The 15,953-nt window shown below is 36.4% G+C and overlaps 1 protein-coding gene across 6 annotated transcripts in view; it reads right to left on the reverse strand.

Moving 5' to 3' along the window:
- Positions 1-15,953, reverse strand: part of LOC149223922 (calcineurin B-like protein 3) — a 431,721-nt gene that overhangs the window by 42,030 nt on the left and 373,738 nt on the right. For 5 of the 6 annotated variants that reach the window (XM_089385966.1, XM_089385964.1, XM_089385967.1 and 2 more), the window contains one exon: positions 1,042-1,154. In XM_089385966.1, coding sequence (XP_089242092.1) covers positions 1,042-1,154 — 113 coding nt within the window. Of the gene's footprint in view, positions 1-1,036; positions 1,155-15,953 lie in introns of those variants that run through there. The other variant, XM_089385965.1, reaches the window with a different exon arrangement.

Here is a 15,953-nt window from a genome sequence, read left to right on the forward strand (position 1 = left end):
CCTGTGAAAACCTACTTAAAGGAAGAACCCAACAACCTTTTTCTTAGAGAGATTCTTCAGTGCAACAAGAGATACATCTTATGCTACTAGTCAACTATGAGGTCAAATTGACCAGCAAAGCATATGGTCAAACCTGGTCCACAACCCTCGAGTCAAACTTCCCTACAACTTGGCCTTGCAACTTCGGCCCTGCAACTCGACCTTGCAACTTGTCTAGATTTCACACATGTGAGATTAGAGAGACACAAGCTGAAGGGAGAGAGAGAGAGAGAGAGAGAAAGATGATCTTTGTCCTTCTATTCATCCTTCTTGTCGTTCGCTTGGATGCCCAAAAACTATCTTGCTTGTGAGAGGTCAAATGATGCCTTTGTGGACAAGGTCGAATGCCTTTATATAGTGTTCTGCCTTCGCAAATGGGTGTGCCTCTTCACGAGGGCCAACTTGACTTGAGAGAGGGACAACTTGATTTGAGGGAGGTCCAACTTGACAATTTTGGAGCCAAAAATTCAAATTTCAAAATTTAAAATTTTCTCTTTTAAATCTGATATGAAGAACATGTCTTACAATAATTCCTTCAAGGGCTAAATAATCAAAATGACATGAAGAACATGCCCTACAAATTCTTTATAAATTACAAGGGCTAAAATATAAATTATGAAGACCGACCATAGCTACAAAAATTCAACATAAATTACCTTGCTAAATAGCTTTCTACATCTCGATTATCTCCATTGGACACATAAATTCATCAACACTTGTACTATATTATTTTGTAAAATAATTTCCTACCACTGCATTGGGTTGGGAGTTTGGAGTTAAATATTGAACTGTCTATTTGTTCCTGAAATAGAATCCTTGGCATTCAATCAAAAACAATTCCAATTCCATCATTCATAAAAGCTAAAATGCATAATAGATGACATGTTACATATTTCCTGTAATAACTAAAACGTGGATATCAATATTTTTCATTCTCTATTTACCTTTCTTAGAGGAAATGTAACCATGCAAACATAGAAACTTGGAAAAAATGATCCTTACCTGAGATATGGAAGTGACATATTTTTTAAGAGCGGAGGGTGACGAAGAACAAGTGTCTTCCATTCTTCTTTATCAATCTTCCCATCATGTTTTGTGTCTGCCTCTTCAAAGGTCTGGAATAATAAAATCGAATTCAGTTCAGTATAAACGAAGAATTCAAGAAGACATACACACACAGAATATATATAGGATTACATGATTAGGGATTTGTTCTATAACTACACTAAAAGTTGACTAGTATCACAAAATTCTATTTCAGGGACTCTCACTTACTAGCTTCTCTTCTGACCCTTGTTTGCCAGAATTCATTAGTCTAGTTTTCTTCCAGAGTAATTGGCATATTGCCAGCCGAAGTTGGCATTCAAGTTAACAAAGGGTGTTGTGTTAGCCTTATGTTTGATTTTTTCAAATGTCGAAATCAAATCACGGAGACATGATTTATAATGCAAATACAGAACACACCATAAACACATTAATGCAGAACACACCATACATTAATGTATTTATAATGCAAATACAGAACACACATTAATGTATTTATAATGCAAATACAGAACACACCATAAACACCATAATGCAAATACATTTTACATAAACACACCATAACACTAAATTGGAGGAACACTGCACAAAGCCATGCTTTATTCATATTTGAATATTCATACAAAGATTACACATCTCATTATACTGTTAAGAATGAATTCAACAACATTTCAACATAATACTATCATAATCTCACTAATTACCTCACCAAATAAATAGCAAAAGAAAGCAGTTACTAAGTAAGTGATAAGTGTCTGAAGGCTGGTCACAATCTACTTTTTTGTGACTGCAATACCTCGCTGATTGCAGTCAATAGCTGGTCACAGTCTCCTTGTTTGCAACCACAATGATTTCTTGATCGTGGTCATAGAGTCATTTGTGGTCATGGATTCCCATCTTGTCCAAAACTTAGGCCAACATCTCCATTTTGAGTTTTCAAGTGCAATAGAGACCAGCACTAATTTCTGAAATACTGATAAATACCTCAAATGATATAGATCATCTTTCAACAATTACACTTCAAAAATTCAACCATAAAACCATAAGGACAGTAGAGATCACAATGCACAAAGAAAACACAAGATTTACCCTGGGAAAACCCACTTCGGGGAAAAGTGCAGCAATATTTTTTTCTTAAAGAGATTCTTCATTTCAACAAGAGATACATCTAATACAGTGAGTAAATTATGAGCTCAAACAGACCAACAATGCTTATGGTAAAACCTGGTCAACAACCCTCAAGTCAAGCCTCCGAATTTTCCCAGCGACTCGTTCTGATCTGATCTGTCTTAGGCTGAATTTCGGCCTCCAGCATATGCCCAAAAAACTCGGACTTACAGAATTTCGGCCTGCCCAGAATTTTGGTGTAACGACCCATCTCAAATTACAGGCAACATAGGAATACTAGCATGTATAAGAAGCATGCATATGATAGCTACATATGCATGCATTGCATGCACTGCGCTAGTATGCATATTAACTTATTATGAAAATTCCCAAGTAAAGGGTAAATGAATTAATTATTGAAGGTATTGTACTAGTATTCATACCAATTTAATTACTTAAAGTGTCTATGTATGGAAAATGAATTAAATAGTAAAAGAATTAATTAATACCCTATTTTATAATATATTAATTTCATTTCAATAATAACATTTTAAGTAAATAATAAATAATTATTAATATTACTATAGGACAAGGTTAATTAACTTCATAATCCGGGCAAGTCATGCTAAGGTACTTAAAAGATCATATTCTCGAAGTCAGTTGAAATGATAAAATTGAAAATTCCATCTAATATATATTTAAGTAAAAATCTGATTTAATGTATGTGTAATTTAAAATAAAGATGACCAACTCAAGTAATAAAATATTTAGGGATAAGGACAAGGTTGATTGGAGGAAAAGAGGGTGGGATTTCTTCGGAGGGAAGGATCCTTCCCTATATAAAATAAAAAAAGAGAAGTGAGTTGGCTGGGGGGGTACGTTTGGATGGAAATTTGGATGGGGAGGAAGAAAATGGAGAATCTGGGAGAGAAATTTTGTGAAGTAACGAATGAGCCTTGGGGCTCAAGATTTTAGATATAGATCTATGAGAATTGGACCCTGTTCTTGGAGGTTTTGAGCACTGGGGCCAAAAGGTTTCCTTTTCAAAGCCTTCTGGGTTTGGGATCCAAAAAGATTGATCCCAGACAAGCAGGGAGGAATTTGGTCGGTTTCGTATCAAGAAAACAACATCGTCCAGGGATCAACACCAACTCAGAAAAAACAGGTAAGTACATATGTCTAAATTGATATGTTTAGTTATAAAATTGAAAAGTATATTCTGCTAGAAATGAAATTATTTGAAATTATAATTATAGTCAGTTAGAAATGAATTTAGATAGATAAGGATATACTGCTAAAAATGTAGTTACAATAACAAGCGTTACATTTGGCCTGCCCAGAAAGTCACATGTACGAAGTATAGAGAGAGAGAAATGCGAGTTAGAGAGAGAGAGAGAGATTTGCGCCCTTTCATCCTACTTGTTCTTCTTGTCCTTCAATTGGATGCCCAGAAACTATCTTTCTTGTGTGTGTTCGATTAGTGCCTTTGTGGAGGAGGTCGAATGCCTTTATATAATGATCTGTCTATCTAGAATGGGTGTGTCTCTTCACTGAGCCGACTTCACTTGAGGGGGGCTGACTTGACTATTTTGCAGCGAAAAATTCAAAATTCAAAATTCAAATTTCGAAATTTTCTCTTTTAAATTTGACATGACAAACATGTCTTATATAAATTCATTCAAGGGCTAAATAATCAAAATGACATGACAGACATGTCTCACAAAATCTTTATACATTACAATGGCTAAAATATAAGTTATGAATACTAATCATAGCTACACAAATTCAACACTCCCTCTTAGCTAGGGAGGTATTCATAATGACTAGATATATTTTCTTCGTTGTGAACAAATTTCTCTAAGAAAAAGGTTATAACAAATCATCACAATAATCGGGTCACAATTGTGACAAATGGTAATCCAATAGCATCAACCATTTACCATAATTCAGGTCAGCACTTCAGACCTATGGCATAGCCTCACCATAATTCAGGTCAATGCCTTAGACACAAGATAAATCAATTGCATCAACTAATCACCATCATTTGGGTCAATACTTCAGACCTATGGTGTGTGCTCACCATATCTCGGGTCAGTACTTCAAACAGATGGGATATCATTTAGCATACAACTAGTCACCATAATTCAAGTCAGTACCTAACACATGGCATCCCGACTAGTCTTGGTTCACCATCATTTGGGTCAACGACACATAATGAAACGCCAAAGACCAAACACTAATTGCACAATTCACGACCCGGTGCTAAATGAACATGATGCTCTAGGACCACTCTTCCTAATTCGGTCATATATGACACAAGAAGAATGTCTTCCTTTGCCGAACAATTCTCCCTAATTTGGGTCATTGTACTTTACATAGGGAGAAGGTCAGTCCACGATGCTATCCCATCAACACTTCCTCTAAATGAGAGAAGCATTCTCAACAAATCCAAGCTTGTCTCTGAAGTGTACAAATTTTGCTCAAGACAAAGGCTTTATAAGAATATTAACAATCTACTCATACTAGAGCTTCATTGCTCCCTTTTGCACCATGTCACGGATGAAGTGGTACTTGATCTCGATGTGCTTCGACCTGTCATAGAAAACTGGATTTTCTGTCAACTTCACACAACTTTGATTATCACAATATATCACAGTCCGCTCGAGCACATGACCAAACAATCCTGTGAGTAACTTTTGAAGCCACACTGCTTCACAGCTCACCAATCTAGCTGCAATATATTATGCCTCGGTAGTATTGAGTGCGACAGATGTCTGCTTCCTTGTCATCCATGAAATCATAGCGGAGCCCAAACCGAAGCAACCTCTTGAGGTACTCTTTCTGTCTTAAACACTCCTTGCCCAATCTGCATTTGTATATCCCTATAGTTTTATGTCACTATTTCAGACATATCTCAAACCAAAGTCATCGTACCATGCAAATATCTCAATATGTGCTTTGTTGTTATCTAATGATCATGTCTCGGTTCCACCTAGAATTGGCTCAACGTGTTCACTGCAAAGCAAATGTTTGGCCTAGTATTAACCAAATATATCAGTGAGCCAATCAACTTCTAGCACATGGATGGATATACCAAATCAGATAGTGTGTCTCTCAACTTTCTCAGATTTGTAACCATGGGAGTTGATCATTCCAAACTTCTGCAGGATCTTGATGATATATTTTCCTTGACCATTAAAAAGCTCACCAATTTTTTGCCATAATTCTAGTCCCAAATAATAGTGCATCAACCCAAGATCCTTCATATCAAATTCAGAGGCCAACTCCCTCTTACTTCGAATAATGAGATGCTCCACACCTGTCAAAAATAAGTCATCAACATAGAATAATGGAATCACAAGTTCATTCTTCTCGACCTTGAAGTGTAGGTTTGTTAGTTTTTGGTAGCAACGAGCAGGTGTTCTAGTGTCTATGGTGACCAAGAAGATAAGCAACATGAGATCTACAAAACCAATAAAAGGTTTTGCGAGAAAAGCTTTAGAAATAACTCAATTAGATTAATTGACCAATAATTAAATATTTCCTAAGCATAACTTAGGAAAATTGGTTAATTAAATTACATTAATTGAGGATGGTCGATTTTTCTCTAGAGGCTTCCGGAAAATTAAGTTGATGGGGTCAAGATGATATAGCCATCGATTGAGATGTGATCATGGCCATTGGTTTCCCAACAGAAGATTATACGAGCAAGGTCGATGGGGTTGGAGAGACATAGAGTTGACCAGTTCGACTACCAAGTTGCAGTGATTCAACAATGGCGCAACTGAAGCTAGGGAGAGAGGTAGCAATAGAGGTTCAATAGAGATTTGGGAGCAGGGTTCCGAAGGAGATTTCCTCAGTATTTCCAGTATTCTAGTGACAGGAAAGGAGGCCAAAGTTATCTACAGACAGGCCAAAAACAACTAGTGCGAGTTAGCTAGTCAAGCCAGTGCAAGTTGCAAAGGCAACAGTTCGTGTGCCAATGCCGAAAGGTGATCTAGAGGTATAGCAAGTGGCTTCAGAGCAATTGGAGGCAAAGTGACTGCACAAAAGAGCTTTTAGGGGCTATATGAATTGACCAGAGCCACAAGTGCACATTTCTGGGCAGAGGTGCAAGTAGCCTGAGGAAGTGCGAGTTGGCTGGAGAAGGGCCTGTTGACCACTACGTGTCAACTTCCCATAGCAGTACACCCCCTTTTTTCGCAAAAGGGATCGCGCTTAATCGACATGTCTGTGCCATTCGACAGTCATCGTCGACCTGATCATATTATGTTGTAAACCCAGTCTGCATGTGTGAATTGTAAATAATCTTAGCAGAGCTGAGTCATGTATGTAAATTGCCTAGGTGGACCTAATTTTCTAGTGATAATCTACATTCCGAAAGGTTTTTTGTCTCACTGATCCATGATCGGCAGAGTTTTCCTTCAGCCTAATCCCAAAGCCGGAATGAATTTTGTCATTAGAATCTTAGGGGAATCCTAGTGCGTTGATCTGCTAGATTATATCTGTCGCAAGACTGGGTGGTCTATGTCAAATGGGTTTCCCCCTTGAGATGTAAAATTGTAAAAGTCATAATGTAAAGTGTCTTAAGGGTTAGGAAATGTTTTAATCCCCTCACAGGTCCTAAGTCCTAGGTCCTAGGTGATTTTTCCAAAGGCTAAGTTCGAGGATCCATTTAAAAATAAAAATTGAAAATTGAAAAAATAAAAAAACAATAAAAAATAAAAGATATAAATAATTTTAAAATTTTAAAAATTTAAAATTTAAAATATATATATATATATATAAATAAAAATAATAATAAAATAAAATTTTAAAAAATAATAAAATAATAATAAGTCAAATTTTTGAGTAAATAAATGCAGAATTTCAATTTTTTAATATATTAAAATGCATTTAAAAAAATCGACGGATAAGATTAAAAGATATCTTGATCCTCATCGACAGTCGAGATCATTTTGACATGGATCACTCGAACTAGCCATTGGGAGTTTTTTGTTTAAATAGGGTGCCAGGGGTCATTTGAGATCATTCGATCTATGAGTGTTGTGCTGAAGAAAGCTCTCTTGTAAATTTTTTCTGGTGCAAATAAAGAAAGACTTTGGGGTTGAAATCTTGTTGTTGTTACTCTTCCAAAGTGCTATGAGCTGTTTTATTTTTCTACATAAGTTTATTTTCAGCCTTTAGTAATAGCTTGATGTAGAGTATTGTTGAATACAGGTATCTTGTTCACTTACTAGGGTTTGAATGGTAATAGAATTTCTGAAACAATGGCAGGTATCTCCATTGCATTTGGAATTTAATACTGTTTTTTCCCTCTTTATTGATGGTTGAAGTGAGCTGTGCAAGAAACCCTTATTAAGAAAATCAGTGGGCATTTGGGGAAGTTCTCGGCTGAACCAGCCAACTCCCGCAAAGCATTTTCTTGTAGAGCCTGGCCAGTTTTGATCTGGGTTTATCATTAAAGTTTATTTTTGAGTTGCATGAGAGATTTCTGAAGTATCTCATAGTAGATTTGATATTCTAAAAATATTATTGAGGATTACTAATAAATCTGGTTGTTGTAGAGCTATAATTCTGTAAATATTGTAATTTTTTGACCGGTTTGTAGGGTTTTAGTCTTAATCCTTGCATATCTATTCCCCAGGTGTTTGTTTTTCCATTGCAGGTTGCAGATCTGAAGTCGAAATTGGATTTTGAAGCCAGATCTAGGTCCTGGGGGGTAAGATCTGGCCTCAGAATCAGCTATTGCAAGAATACTTATTTCAGAGCTGGAAAATTTTTGTGGGGTTTGTTAACTAGAAATTCTGAAGCAGAGGGGTTTCACTTTAATTGCAAATTCCTGAGAAATTTTAAAGGGTTTACTAGTTTCTGGCTGTGTATTATTTATCTGGAAAATTTAAACAAAAAATACATATATTTGTTTGCCCTCTCGGATCTGTTCAGGCATAGTTATTTTCGAGCTTTATTTTGAGTGTTTGATGCTTTGCAAGCTATCCCAAGCCTCATGCAACTCCTTCAAGCCTGAGCTATCCACGTTCATTTCCACGCATCAATTTATTCACCTGCGTATCCATGCTTTTCTGCTCTCTTAGCCTGCGTTCCTTGCAGCCATCAATCTTCTCCTCCTCACGCTATTCATTTGTTGCTGTTCCACACCTCTGTTGAAACCTGTAATCCTACCTGCGCCCTTGCTATCTCGTCCTCTTCTCCCACGCAGTCACATACACACGTTGTCGCTGCCGTCAAAGCACCATCACGCAGCAAGTCCTGCTGTCCCTCACCTGCAGCATTGCAGCTGCCACTTCTACTCTTGCGTTTTCTTTTGAATGCCCTCCAACCTGCAAAACAAATTGGCAGCGTGGTGCCATCCCCACAGATTTCTTTCCCCTGCTCGCTGCACCCTCAAAAACTTGCACGTTGTTGTATCCACGTCCCCTCACCCTGGTTCTCATCCATTCCCACGCAGCCAGCTTCATCAGATCTGCATCACGCAGTTCCACCTGCGTTTTTGCTGAACCCTCTTCGATTTGCCCCAGCAATTCTCCAACACTGCAGATCCACTGCTTTCCCAACTCCACGCATCCTTGGAAACCTGTAAGAACTTGCAAACAAAAAAAATAAAAAGGAAAACAAGGAGTCCTTCAACCGCCCTCCTGCAGTGATCTTCGCTCGGCTCTCCTGTTGCCGTCGGGCTCACGTACGCATACAAAAACAGTGAAATTGCATGCGTGGGTAAGATTTTGGGGTTATGCGTTTTGATTTTCCATTTTTTTTGTTTTAGGTTTGGATAGGTTATTTCTATTTCATCGTTAGGTTTTAGTTTTAAATTTGAAGTATAGTTTTAGGGTTAGATAATTTTAATTTTAGCTTTATCATATGTAAATTTTAAAATTTAGGATTTTGATTCTCTTTTTTTTATTTTAGATATTTAGATTCTAAATTTTTGTTTTAATTTTAGATTTATTTAATTTTGTTTAGATATATATATATATATATATATATATATAGATCTAAGAAAAAAATAAATAAATAAATTATTATAAAGATTTGGAATTTTTCTTTTTGTTCTATTTAGTTTTCATTCTATTTCATATTTTGTTTCATATATATTAGATGTAAGTTAGTTTAGATTAGATTTAGGTTTTATTTAGATTTTAGATTTAATTTTACATATATATATATATATATATATAATAAAAAAGGTTTCCTTTAATTTAGTTTAGATTTTAGTATTATTTTAGATTTTAAGTTTCATATTTTTAGTTGGCTTAGTCTTGTTTTATTTAAAAATATAAAAAATATATCTTGGAAATATTTTGCCGGATTCAGTCTTGGCTCAAGGCTTTGTCATGTTTGCGATATATCTTTCCTGCTGAGGCTAAAATTTTGATTTCTTTATGTGGTTAAACATGCTTAAATGTTCATTTGAAGATTAGCTACATGAATGTGATCTCTGGTTAGCATTTAAAATTACGTGGTTATTTAAAGCATTTAATCTTTCGAAATTTTAATTGCTGGAATATTGTTAAGCCATTGAGCGTTTATCGATTATCTCGCATTTGGTAAAAGTTAAACTTTGTTTGAGTTGTTTGATGGTAAACGATTGTTAATGAGTTCATATTTCTGCAGCATTTGATAAATAATCGTTTAATCATTTATTTCATAAGGCACTGGTCTATTAACTTAATAAAATCAATTAAGTGCTTGTTTCCCCTCGTGTCTCCCAACCCAACTAGTCCCCAGTTGGTCATCCATTATCCCATAGGGTCTACCCCCTTAGCCGCGGGAGACAGGCTTAAACGGAGAGATCGGGGATCAGGGTGACAACCCCCGGTCTGAGCGTTGTCGTGACAATCTGTGTGACAACATTTTTTGGTGCCGTTGCCGGGGATAGAGTTTTTCTGTCCTTGGTCCTTTCCTTTCGAGCTTTTCCGTGTTTCACTTCCTGTCCGGGTGGCGACTCCACTTCATATATTATCTACAAGAGTGTATACTAGAAGACATCCAAGCAGTCTGTGCAATCCTGCTCCTAATCCTGAAAGGGCTCTCAGGGTACGATTACACAAACTCTCTTCTCATACACTTCTTGTTAACCTCGGACAAGAAGCCCTCTCTAATATCCATTTGCCTTTTACTAGTCTAGTTGGGCACGACATCATGGATATGTATGCCCCTTGCGATTTTTCTAACATTCCAGGATATCCCAATAATCTTCCATCACTTGGGATAGATAAGCTGCCTAGCTTTCAGGGAGATAATGCAATTAATGCTAATTCGCATCTGAGAGATTTTAGTATATGGATGGCTAAGTACGCAAGGTCTCCTGATTTCGATCATGAGGATGTTAGAATGACTCTTTTTATTTTAACCTTGGGAGGCGATGCTCATGAGTGGTTTACTGAAAAGCCTCGGAATTCATTTGATTCCTTACAATCGATCATTGATGCCTTTAAGGAAAAGTATGGAGATAAGAGAGAAGGAAGACACCTCGTAAAAGATATTAGCATAATAAAAAAGAAAGAGAATGAAACTGTTGAAGAATTTAACAAAAGGTTTAATGGTATTGTTAGAGAATTACCACAAGACTATAAACCTATAGACAAATCTCTCTGAGATTTTTACATTGATGCCTTTAGTCCTGAGCCATCTTATGAATTAAAGCGTGCTAGACTTAATGATTATAGGGATTGCCAGGCCTTAGCTGTAGAGCTTGAAAAGGACAAGGCAGCATCTAGGAAGTCTGAGATCCGACGTTTCGATAGGGCTGCTACGAAACTAAAAGAACCTAAAGGAAAAGCAGTTCAAGAACTTGAAAGCGAACTTGTTCTCAAATTGCTCCAAAAGATTGAAACCATGGAAAGTAATCATAATAAGGAGATAGCTACTTTGCAGAATAGGTTGATCCAAATGGAAAGAGCGCAAACGCAAAATTTCCAACCTCGAAATAATAATAACAGAAATAACAATTGGCAAAAGAAGGGTCAATCTGAGCAGAGACCTCCTAATCCGCTTACTAATTCAGTTGATAATGCTCCTCCTTACTGTCGGGTTTGTGATGTTCTTCATGAAGAGGCCACTTGTCCTATCGTTAGAAGAATTTTAGATAATGGAATGTTTGGGGTAGGTGATCAAATAAATGTAGTAGGTAACAAGTTTCCTTTGTCTATGGATGATTGGATAGAGGTCAAGGAAAATAGTCGTGACGTTATGAATCCTTCATCAGCTTTTAGTATAAATAACCTTGAAAATGAAGATGACATTTTGGCTAGGTTATATGGTGAAAAACCCTCTCTCGAGCAAATCATGGAAATTGCTAGAGATAAAGGTTTGACCTATCAGAGAAGGGATAAAGATCAGAGCGGGAATCAAATTACCCCTCGAACTCTTAACCCTGGTTTAAACTCTGGATTAGATGCCGATTTGGGAAGTTGGTTCAGCAATGTGAAAATCTGGGTTCCTGTCTCTGAGATTGCTAAAATCTCTTCCCAAAGAGATAAGTTACTAAAAGCTATTAAGGTTCCTCAAGTAAATACTTCTCAACAAAAGACTCGGGAAGTTAACTATCAGAATGCTCCCATATATTTGCAAAGCTTAGATGCAGATAACAAAGATCACCAGCCTTTCTTTATCACCTTGTTATTTAATGGATATAAATTGAATAATTGCATGTTGGATTCTGGTGCATCAAGTTGTGTAATGACTAAAAGGGTCATGGACCAGCTTAACTTAAGAGTTTCTAGACCCTACTATAACATATGTGCCATGGATTCTAAGAAAATTGAAGTGCATGGTTTGATCAAAGATTTACAAGTTCATCTATCAATTTACCCAGACATCATGATTGTTATGGATATAGTTGTTGTTGATGTGCCTGATGCCTGGGGTATGCTTTTATCCAGAAAGTGGGCCCCTGATCTAGGAGGAAGTATTCAAATGAATTGGTCATATGCTATGATTCCTTCTCCTAGAGGTGATGGTTTTGTAAGACTTAATAGAGAGCCCGAAAGAAAATTCCATGTAGAAGATCCTAAGAGACCTCACAACGAGATAATTAAAGAGCAATCTAACATTGGGAACTATGCCATTATGTCTAATTTCATAATTCCTCCCGATGATAAAATTAAGGATCTTAATGATAGAGTTTGGTACATGTACTTTGATGGTGCATCGTCTAGGCATGGTAAAGGTGTTGGAATAGTGCTTAAATCTCCCCTTGATTATTTTCAAGTTTTCCTATTGTTGGGTCTTGAATTGGCGAAGTCTTTGAAGATTAAGTTGCTTAGCATTAAGGGAGATTCTGATTTAATTATCATGCAACTTAAAAATAAATTCACATGTAAAAATCAAAGATTAAGAAATTATCGAAATGCTGTGTGGGATACTATGAAACATTTTGATGCCCTTGACCTCGAAGCAATCCCAAGAGAGCAAAATAGTTTGGCAGATGAACTTGTCGTAGCTGCTACTACTTTCCAGTTATCTGATGAGCTAATTAAGGATAAGATCAAAATGGAAGTAATATTTAGACCATCTATTCCAGATAACTCAGAGCATTGGCAAGTCTTTAATGATGAAAAGCAAGTCATTCGTTTTCTTAATAGTTTGGATGAGTTTGAGGATTTCCGGATAGTTTCTGAGGAGGATGGAGCTTTAAATTATGAGCATATCATAAATCCTACTCCTAGGAATGTGGTTGCCTTAGAGCAACATTTTGATCGGCATGATTGCACGAAGTTGAGAGAAGAAAATAAGATGGACCCAGGTGAATATCTTGAGATAAACATTGGTACTTTTGAGAACCCAAAGATTGTTAAAATTGGTAAAGGTGCTAGTGTGGAAGAAAGAAAAAAGTTAACTAATTTACTTCACGAATATCGAGATATTTGGCTTTTTCTTATGATGAATTAAAGGGCTACAGGGAAGATGTCATGGAACATACTATCCCCTTAAAAGATAAAAATGCTAAACCCTTTCGCCAGAAACTTAGGAAAATTAATCCTAAGTTAGCCCTTTGGTTCAGAGAGAGCTTGCGAAAATGCTTGCAGCTGGAATTATCGCTCAAACAAGGCATTCGACGTGGTGTTCAAATCTTGTGATTTTTAGGAAAAAGTATGGTACGATAAGGCTCTGTGTCGATTTTCGAAATCTTAATCTAGCATGCAAGAAAGATAATTACCCTTTGCCAAACATGGAGACTTTATTGCAAAGAGTAACCGGTTCTGGAATGATGTCATTGCTAGATGGTTTTTCTGGGTACAATCAGGTATGGGTTAAAAAGGAAGATCGTCATAAAACCACATTCACCACACCATGGGGTACCTTTGAGTACATTAGAATGCCGTTTGGATTAACCAACGCTGGGGCTACATTCCAAACGGCTATGGATTATGCCTTCAAGGGGTTAATCAGGAAATTTATTGAGATTTACCAAGATGATCTTACTCTATTTTCTAAAGATGGTATCAGTCATATAAATCATCTTAGGCAGGTTTTCGATAGATGTAGAGAATACAGGATTTCTTTGAATCCAGCTATGGCTGTTTTTGGAGTGACCGAAGGGAAATTACTTGGCCATATCATTTCTAAGGATGGAATCAAGATTGATCCTGAAAGAATTGAAGCAATCCAAAAGATTCCTCTTCCTCATAATCTTAAATCCCTTCAGTCTTTCCTTGGAAAGACAAATTTTCTTAGAAGGTTTATTCCAAATTACGCAGAAATAGCTAAGCCTATTCAAAGTCTTCTGAAGAAAGATTCAAAATTTGTTTGGCAAAAAGATGACAAAAAGGATTTTCAAGAAATCAAATGCGCTATTGCAAGAGCTCCTGTCTTAGTCCCGATTATTCCAAGGATTTCATGATTTTTTCTTTCGCTTCCGAAGATACCATTGCTGGTGTCCTGTTACAAAAGAATAAAGATGGTCACGAGCAACCTATTGCTTTCATGAGTAGAGCGCTTCAAAATTCCAAATTGAAGTACAATACCATGGAAAAGCAAGCTTATGCCCTGGTCAAGTCTCTTAAGCACTTCAAAACTTATGCGGGTTATTCTAAAATCATTGCTTTCGTCCCATATTCTGTTGTTAAAGATATATTAACTCAAACCGATTGCTTAGGGACTCGTGCTAGGTGGGTACTAAAATACAAGAATATGATTTAGAGATCAGACCCACCAAGCTAGTCAAAGGTCAAGCATAGGCTCAAATGTTGACCGAAAGTAACAAAAAGACTCTTGGTTTGTTTTGTCTTAGCGATCTATCTTCGTCGGAATTGCAAAGATTAGGAGAGCATGAGTGGTACAAGGATATCGTTTATTACTTGATGAATCTTACATGTCCTAACCATTTCACTGCTCATAAGAGAAGGGCTCTTAGACTAAAAGCCACTAAGTATTGCCTTAAGAAGGATGGCCTTGGATGGAGAAATCCTGAGGGCATAGTGCTTAGGTGTGTAGATGAAATTGAGTCCAAGAAATTAATCTCTGAGTTTCATTCAGGATTTTGTGGTGGTCATTATGCTGCTAGAACTACCGCCCACAAAATCCTGAGAGCTAGTTATTATTGGCCTTCAATTTTTTCTGATGTGCATAAGTTTGTTAGAACTTGTCAAGCCTGTCAACTATTCACTGGGAATCAGAAGCTTGCTGCCCTGCCCCTACAACCTGCCATTGTAGAGGCACCTTTTCAGCATTGGGGTCTGGACTTCATCAGGAAGTTCCATGAAAATTCTAGCAATGGCTATTCATGGATTTTGACTGCTACGGATTATTTCACTAAATGGATTGAAGCCATTCCTGCTAAGAATGCCACTGAAAAGGTTATTATGGATTTCATTGAAAATAATATCATTACTAAATTTGGTGTCCCTGCTAAGATCACTACTGATAATGCCAAGGCTTTTAGTTCTTAAGAGTTTTCATCTTTCTGTTTCAAATATGGCATTATCTTATCTCATTCGTCAAATTACTATCCTCAGGGTAATGGTCTGGCTGAATCGAGTAAAAAGAATCTCATAACCATTATCAAAAAGATAGTAGGAGACAATGTTACTTGGGAGCGGGAGCGGGAGCGGGAGCGGGAGCGACCATTTTCAGAAGCTCCCGGTTTGGGAGCGAATCGGGGAGCGATTTTTTAAAAATATATATATTTTTTATATTTTTTAATTTTTGATACATATATGTCAACAAAAACATGTAGAACGATGAAATAGACATAAAAAACATAAAAAAACATAAATTGATCATTGAACCATATCACATCAATCATCTAGAAATTATAATCGTCATCAACCATGTCCACAAGTTAGTAAAATACATATTACAACTGCAACATATTGAGTCTTATAAATCATGATTCATCAAATTCAATATTAAAGTTTCAACTTCAAGCTTTCAGAATTGAAAATTCAATAACATTTATCATCATTGATCACCAAAGTAACAAGTTGTACTTGTAAGCCAAGTTTAACCATTACAAGAAGTAATATCGAAGATATTTCTAAGTCCTAACTTCTAACTGTTAACATGATATGAAATGTTAAAAATTTATAAAATGAAACATGAATAATGAGATGAAATGAAACAACTTTAGTCTTTCACAAAGCATCATATTCATAATTCACAATCATTACCAATGAGTTATAATTGCCAAGGCCCAACTTCAAACTTCAAATTTTCATTGTCACAGTGATATAATGTTTACAAAAAATATCATAATGTCATAATGATATGAAAGAGTCAAGAGTCAAGAGCCAAGGACTCAA

Source organism: Pinus tabuliformis, chromosome Q (assembly GCF_031772625.1).
Source record: "Pinus tabuliformis cultivar Carrire ecotype Pingquan chromosome Q, CPIR1, whole genome shotgun sequence".
Classification (NCBI taxonomy): domain Eukaryota; kingdom Viridiplantae; phylum Streptophyta; class Pinopsida; order Pinales; family Pinaceae; genus Pinus; species Pinus tabuliformis.